The 8,355-nt window shown below is 36.8% G+C and overlaps 1 protein-coding gene across 2 annotated transcripts; it reads right to left on the reverse strand.

Moving 5' to 3' along the window:
• Positions 1-715: 715 nt before the first annotated feature.
• LOC113322540 lies at positions 716-4,732 on the reverse strand. 2 transcript variants are annotated; one of them, XM_026570649.1, is made up of 6 exons: positions 4,162-4,723; positions 3,477-3,653; positions 3,144-3,269; positions 2,455-2,640; positions 1,908-2,072; positions 716-1,469 (listed from the first exon to the last, which is right to left on the reverse strand). In XM_026570649.1, the coding sequence occupies exons 1-6, from the start codon at positions 4,417-4,419 to the stop codon at positions 1,095-1,097; spliced, it is 1,287 nt and encodes a 428-aa protein (XP_026426434.1). In that variant the 5' UTR covers positions 4,420-4,723; the 3' UTR covers positions 716-1,094. The 2 variants fall into 2 exon arrangements, with proteins under 2 accessions (XP_026426434.1, XP_026426435.1); XM_026570650.1 differs by lacking the exon at positions 3,477-3,653 and having other exon boundaries at positions 4,162-4,732.
• Between the last annotated feature and the right edge of the window lie 3,623 nt (positions 4,733-8,355).

Genomic DNA, 8,355 nt, shown 5'->3' on the forward strand with positions numbered 1-8,355 from the left:
GAAAGGCCCCAAAAAACTTGACTTTCCACAAAGCATCTTGTATGCTGAAGCAGTTGTAAAGATGCCAGTACTAGTAAAAGGCTAGACCAACTTATCTTCTTGATCTAATTGTAAAGAAATAGTGAGAATGGAGTTCACCTGGTCTGCAGGAAAAAATTGCCGAAGAAGTGGTATATTCCATTGTTCAATGAGAGGATCACTCCAAACTTTAATTGCAGTTTGCATGGAAGGAATCCAATTGGCAGTCCAAATATTGATGCGAGTACCATTACCTACTTACCATTTTGCATTTCTAAGAATATTCTCAAGCCCAGTACATATACTCTGTCATACCCAACTTGAATTATTAGCTGCCGGTGGAGGAAAAAATTGTAGATCATTACGAGGAAAATATTTACCTTTCAACAATTTTGACCAAACGGCATCTTGATTGTGTAATAATTGTCAGACCAATTTCGCAAGAAGAACTAAATTATAATTGGTTAAATTTCCAAAGTTAGACGAATGATGTGCCAAGTTATATGGTGTGGAAGATACCCCTCTTAATAACTGTATTTAAATTCCAGCAGTTGTTATCAAAGATTCAAAGTGATAAATACACTTATTATTTGTTAGGTAGGGAGTGGGTATCCAGGCCGGTTTAGATAACAACTCTTATCTATTCTTTTAATTAATTATTTAGTCAACCAACTTTTGTCCAGTCCAGATTGGGAACTTTGCACTTAAAGAATGTAAATGATTACAAGTTCAGACTTTAGAGTTCAGAGAATTGACGACAATTTTCAACACAAAAAATAATCACACTCAAAGGCCGAAACACTAACTGCAGCAACTCTCACACTGACAGCATACATAGAGGGAACAAGTCGGGTATCTTATTAGTGTAAACAACAAAACCCAAATTGCTAACAAAGGCACAGTTACAGTGTTACATCGATATATAATTTTTAAGGAGAACATGTAAAAGAAAAAAAATGATGTTACATACACAAACCTTGGACTGAAAGACAGCGAGAGAGAAAAAGGGCAATGCAAATTCTATTCAAGCCAAAGGATAATTTAAGAGGAATTTCTGATTTTTTTTAATCCCAAATTCAGCTATCAGAATTCTTGGGACTTGATGAAACTGGGATCTCCTTGACAACTGGTGGTTGTGACGGAACAATAGAATCAGGAGAACTGCTCTTGTTCACTGTATGAGGGGTGTGTGAAGCAGGTGGTAGAGGAGGAGGCGTGGGTATGCTAATAAAGGAGGAGGATGGGGAGCATGTGTCGTCAATGGGTTCTGAGGGGAAGTGGTGTACCTCCGTGACCTCTTCGATACCCTCATCTAAGTACACTACATCCTGCATTGTTAGCTGATGGTATTCAACTATTTCCCTTAAAAACCGATTTTCACGAGCATAAATGGAGTTCTCGTGAGCCAACCGAGCCTTCTCTGCCAATAGTGTCTCCAATTGAAGTCGTATCTGGTGATAATAACAGAATCTTGTGGTAAATACACATAACTTAGACCACTGGGAAAAACAAAAAGTTGCAGAAAGAAATTGATCTTGGATTTACCATGTTAGATCAAATATAGAGAACTTTATATGCTAAGAATATTTTAAATCATAACAAGAGTGCATTTAAACTCATTGGCATTGCCAAAACCCGAGTGGGTATGTGGCATTCACCCGTAGTTTGCAAATTCTTCTCGAGATGAGAAAATTCACTAGGTCAAAACTTACCTAAACCCATCTTAAAGGGCCTACCATTTAGTTCATGACTCGACATATATTGGAGTATGGAGTACAATTTTTTATGTGAATACGTGATTATAAATATGTTAATTATACTAGATTCGCATAACTATCAGTAGTAGGTACCAGATAAGTTGGTACTAGACTAGATTCATATAGACATACCAGATCATCATCTTCAGGGGTGTCTCCCTTCTCACGACTCTCCCTAAGAATTCTGTTCTCCTCTTCAAGCTGAGCACATCGCTCTTTCGCAAAGGCAAGGTCCGCTTTGACAGTTTTCAACTCCCGTAGCAGAAGCTTGGCTTTTGCGGCCATCGCCATTGCAACCTGCAGCTCATAAAAGTTGAATCATGCACTTAATCGACAGATATAGACTGCTAAAACTGATAGAGAATAAAGAAATGAACATGCAAATGAATTTCTAGAAATATATGGGTGTAGGAAATGAAGAAAGATACGCTAAACTTGGTACTTCATTTGCTATATCCTTACTTCGGTACAATTCATGAACCTCATGATCCAGTACACATCACGGCAGATATTTACATTTGACAACTTATCTGGGAATTAGTATGCACAAGCTAGCCTAGATAATATTTTGTCACATTCTAACTAACTTCGTGGCTAGGGCCTCGTTCATAAACTTTGGACTAGAGAAAAGGGTAACAGTCTAGCTACATGATCTAGTTATACACATTGGCCACCTTACGTCTCGAGATGCCTTCAGTTGAGTTTCTCTGTCTGTCTGCATTTTGAGTTGCTGCTGTGAATTAGACAGCTCCGTGAGAGTTACATGATTCTGAGTCTCGGGATTGTTTCCCTTCCTCTTTATATGCAGTTTGCGAGCTTCTTGGATGATATCCTGAGTTCTGTGCTCCACAATTGTCAATCCCTCCTGAAAGGAAAAGACAAAAAAAGGTCACATGCAAGTTAGGGAGATTAAACAAAATGAGAAACCACAGCAGCTAATATAACCTTTATTAACTAACTCATGGAAACCCTAGCTATGTTTATATTTGTGAGCAACAAAAAAAAAAGTAAAATCTCTTGGCTAGCAATCATATTATCACCCATGAATATGTTCTCATATCTTTTCTTTTTTGTATTCCTGGAATTCACTAATATAACTTCTACTAGGAATCTCAAAACACAGAATATTACTGACAAATAATCACTATCAACCTCTATTCCCTACACTTGAGATCTTTGGACGAAATAACAAGTTGGGATGACGATATAATCCATGTATATACAAAGAAATTGAAAGAGATGGAAACTACACTATGCTGGAACCTGCCTAAGGTGGCCCGAAAATAAATATATATTTTAGCAAGAAGCTACTCCTATATTTGAATCACAAGAACTTTAGGCCGATTGGAGGACTGTGGAAGGACTTACCTCCAACGCATTGCCAACTGTGCCACCAATAAAATTAAGAGAAGAGGTTATAGCTTCGATACCCTTCTGTAGCGAAGGACTTTCTGTCTTCCGACCACTCTCAGGTGATCGATATGTATGCTGGACCTGCACTTAAAAAAATTAGTCCATGACATAAGCAACAGTGCACAATAAATATCATGGAACAGAATTAAGGTTTTACCAAGGAGGAGAGACTTCTAACACATTGACTGACATGGTAAGATTTTGACTCCTAAGCTAAAGTTTCAAGTGTAGACCAAAACGTAAAAGGTTATATGTAATTGAACAACTGACTCAGGTAAAGTAACTGACCTGATCCCCTACTGTTGTATCAACTGCCAGAGGTTTGGTTTTGGTAGGCGTGTCAAATTGCTGGGATACATTATCATCCTCAAGTATCGATTTAGCTTTTTTAGCAAGAACACCCCAAAATCCATATTTTGGCTCATTCATACTTTTAATCGATGTATACTGATAGGATGTTGAATCCTGCATTCACAGGCATGACAGTCATAAACAAAATTTGCATCATAAAAGTAATTTCCAACTTCCAAGAGTTAATATCAGAATTTCAGAAGTCTGTTTTAATATCAGATTTTAAGAACTCTGGTTGTTTTAAAACAGATTAGGACACCTATTGGGATCAAGCCTTATAACTAATGCCTGCAATGGAACTCAAACGATCACACAAAGTATAGAGGATAAGAACTTTGAGCAGATTGACAAATAGAGGCTACATGATTGCAACCAAATCATTTGACCAGACACCAATAGAACACCTGAACATAATTTGCTAATCAATATTTTCCAATGAGACTCGATTCATTGAGGCCGAATCCTTTAGGAAAATCCAATCCCTAATAATTTCGAATAGTGAAACAGAAAATCCAAGTCTAGTTCCAATCAATCTCCCAAAAAATCCCCAAAATTTGAATAAAAAAAAAAGGAACAAAAATCAGAAAGACAAACCCTAAAGCAAAGAAGGTTAGAAACCAACCTGTCTGGTGGGGAAGGATTTAGCCCTTGCAGTTTCTTTATGAGCGGAAGAAGAAAGAGCAGATTCTCCATAAGCAGAAGAAAATGAAGAATCACGATGTGCAGAAGAAGCCCTGATTGCTTGAGCAGCCAAAGAAGAAGAAGATGATGAATTGTTGATGTTGATGTTGTTGCTGTCATCAGGTGGTGGTTTAGGATATAAGATTTCTTCTTTAAAAGTTGAAACCCTAGTTATCCCTTGTTTTCTTCTATACGCCATGAATATTAACGATGAAGAAAATACCCACGACAAGAAGAAGACAGATTAACTAACAGCAATCAACAATCAAACAAATGATTCGATTCGATTGATCTATGTACAGGAAAAAAGTTTGAAAATTTTATAAAATGAATGAATCAAATAATAATAATCGATTGAGAAAGAAAGAAAAAAAAGTAAAAGAGAGAGAATGTGTGGAAAAGGTGAAAAATTCGTTTAACAGAACGAACTATACAGCATTATATATGGAGAGAGAAATGTGGAGAAATGAAAGTCAGATTTAGAATTAGAAGAAGAAGGTCCCCTGAAATGCAAATTCAAGTGGTCTTAAATTCCAACCAAATCCAAATGTATGTGTATTCATTTCTAACTCTCTTTTTATTCCCTCCTCGTTCCAAAATTAGTGCGTCTTTTGGGCTTTGTCTTTTTTGTTTTACAAATCTTCTTCAGACTCTCATTGGAGATTTGGTTCTCAAATGAGCCAATCATTGGGAGTCAAGGTTTGGGTTTCATGCCTTCTTTTCGAGACTTTTTTGACAAAATGGATTTTGTTTTTCAATGTCTTTGTTTTCATATGTGCTTTAGGGCCATTTCTATGGTAACGTACAACACAAACTATTTGTCGAGCCAGGTGGATGGGCAAACATGATTTTGCACTATCGAAAAAAGAAGTGGACGGTTGATCATCAAGCATCAGGATAAAGTGGAGTCGCTGACGTATGCAGAGGAAACGTTGGCGGGCGAACTAAGACCTCGAACGGCTAGTTTCTACCTCCATAAATACAGCTCGAGTTTGATCTCACAAATTCACAACAATCTTTCATCCGATCAATCTTTTCTTAGTTTCAATTGCTTCCGATTTTCAACCATGAATCCTAATTTTGGTTCTTCTGAGGAAGATATGGAGATGGATGAAATGTTGTATGAAGAAGAGGAAGAAATGTATATGGAATTTTTGTGTCAAATGGATGAAGATGCAATTCAAGATAGAAGGAGGCGAAATTTTATGTTGCAATTCCAAACCGGGATCATACCAAAGCCTTTCGAGCCATATGAAGTTATGACTAGAAGATGGACGTGGCGAGATCGACATTTTTACCACGACAAGATGATGCATGATTAATTTAATCATGATTGTGTCTATTCCGATGAGGATTTTCAGCGACGATTTTGCATGAGCCGCAACTTGACGCAAAGGACTATTAGCTTTATCAGGTACAACCTTTATTTAATTATCAGTATGATGCACGCCATGTATGAGGCTTTAGTCCCGAACAAAAGGTCAATGCGGCCCTCTGTATACTGTGTTACAGGATACCAGCGGATTCCACGGATGATTACATCTGTATTGGGAAAACATATGCCTTTAGGTATCTCAATTTTTTTTGCGAAATAATAGTCGAGCATTTTGGGAAAACAACCGCCTTTATTGAAGGAGTTGTTCTTCCGCCATATCCATTTTCTTAGTCCATATAGAAAGTTGTGGTGCATTCATTGTTGAAGTTTCCAAGGAGAGTAGCTTGTTTATCTTAAGATCCATCTAGTGTTGTTCTCGCGAAAGACGACTTTTTCGAAGTTGCTTTATAGCAATCCCACGATCCCTGGTTATATATGCTTCTATCACCATCTTGAATTCCTTGTGCTCAGCATAGTTGAACTCGTTTGAACCTCCTTCTAATAATGCTCGTTGGGCTGCTTCTCTCGCTGTTTTTCCAGCTTTCTAACCCCCTCCTCTTCTTCTCTTGACGTTGGTGTTAACATCTAGATTGGAGTTGTGTTGTTCCTGACTACTTGGAGACCCGGTATATGGAGGTCCAGTTCCTTCAGGCGAGGAAGCAGTCCCACCATTCTGAAAATCCTGCAAGATTGGACCATGTGGTGATCTTGCAGGCAGTTGATTACATTCCATCAAGTATGGATTATACTTGTTAAGCACCCTCAAAATGGTGGAAAAAAAATTCATGTTTGAAACTCGTTTTGTGGGATCTTTGCTACCTTCCCGACATCTTCGTTTCACATCCGGTTCACTTTCACCATATTTTTTTGTCGCGCCATAGTTGCATGATCAAAGGTACTTATTCATTAATTAACTGATGTTGAAATTGTGTGAAAACGATGAAACAACCCTTCGGCATCACGATTATTGATGTTACCGATTTCTTCACAAAAGTTTTGTAAAATCTTTCCATAAAAAGTATTTTTTTTTTGATGAATACCATTGTTTTGATCTAATGTAAATAATACATAACTCCTACAAATTGATTCGTCTTCATCCATCTTATACTTGACCAAGAATTCTAATGTTTTTTTGTTGTGATTATTGTGATCGTTGCGATGAGGATGCCATATTTGTTAGAAATAAAATTTATAGATTTTTTCTGGTAGACTGAGTGTTTGAAATGAAGAAAAAGTGAGTATTGAGATGGTATGAAATTGTGAAATTTTGAGGTAGAGATGAAGAAGATGTGAGTTTTAAGTTTGAAGATGAGGTGAATTTATAGGGAAATGAAAGTAATAACAATCGTTGGATGATGAGATTGTAAGGTAGCCGTTGGCGGTTTAGGATCACACGCTGGTGGGTTCACTACAGACGCAGGCGTTTGAAGGAGGCAGTTTAGGATCACACGCCAGCGTGTTTGGTACCGCCGCGCGGCTTTTCGTCACGCGCGCGTTTAGTCTACTTCCGCAGTGAACAAACTCTCAAATTTGTTGGTTTTACCATCCGTTTTTCATATTTGTTGAGTCCATAGTGGGAGCAAAATGAACAAATGTTTGATTTTTTCATTCCATAGGAACTGCTCTTATAGTTGTATCCATTGGAAAATCTAATGCTCTAACTATCGCATGACACCAACAATGCCTGAGTTAATTCTCAAAATCAATTTTGGTAGACAAAAATATGAGTCCAAATTCTTTCCAATACGAAGTGGCATGCAGTTATTGATTCAATTTGAGTGTACCACATGGTTTTCCTTATAATTCATCAATTTCCAAACAAGTTCATCATATTCAGATTTAGGATTTAGGTTGTCTCCACTTAACGATCTAGATTTGGACTGATATCGGGTTTCGATATTTGGCTTATTTTATAAGTATATATCACACCATTATTGATCAAGATTTAAAAATTCGTAATAGTCTCACTCGACAACATCTTGTTGATCCTTTGCAGATTATTGTTGGTGGCCTAAACTTTCTCATGAACTCATATGAAAAAGGCAAAATATAAATCAAATTTCTTCCAAATCTACTTTTTTATGGTAAATTCTTAAGACTGGTGGATCTGCATTGTGAGGGTGTTCTCTTTACATATATGACAGGAACATAATTGTGAAAGGTGGGATAGACCATTGTTGTCCCCATTCTTATATCAACTAACCCATATGCGATGATATGTCATTTACCCACTACAAGCACATTTATCTAAACTATTTTGGGTGCCTTCGAATTTGGTTAGTTTTAGAGTTTTGCTCGGCTGAACCCACCAAACGTTAGTACATCAAGTTTGGTTGTCATATTGTAGTTCCAAAACTTGAGTCGCTTGATTAGATTATAATAGTCAACTTCGTTAGGTTAGACTAGGAATTCTAGAAATGTTAAGACAAAATCGTATTACTCTAAAGAACATGAAGACGTATCGACATCAACGAACACATCATCCTTCTCTTTGAGATTAGTAATATAAGACGTGGCTTGTTTCTATTTGGTTTCTATCTACGTTTCTTTTAAGTCTTTTGTATTGAAAACATAAAATACGTAGTTATATATATATATATATGAATCTCTAATGTTAGTTGTTGGAATTTCAGGTTCATAATCATCATTTATTGGCTAAACATGAGCATATAATTACCCATGTGCTGAAGAGATATTAACCATGGTATTCACATATTTTACAAGCTAGATCATATATATATATATATATACATAGGTTTA

This window comes from Papaver somniferum, chromosome 11, assembly GCF_003573695.1.
Source record: "Papaver somniferum cultivar HN1 chromosome 11, ASM357369v1, whole genome shotgun sequence".
In the NCBI taxonomy this organism is placed as follows: domain Eukaryota; kingdom Viridiplantae; phylum Streptophyta; class Magnoliopsida; order Ranunculales; family Papaveraceae; genus Papaver; species Papaver somniferum.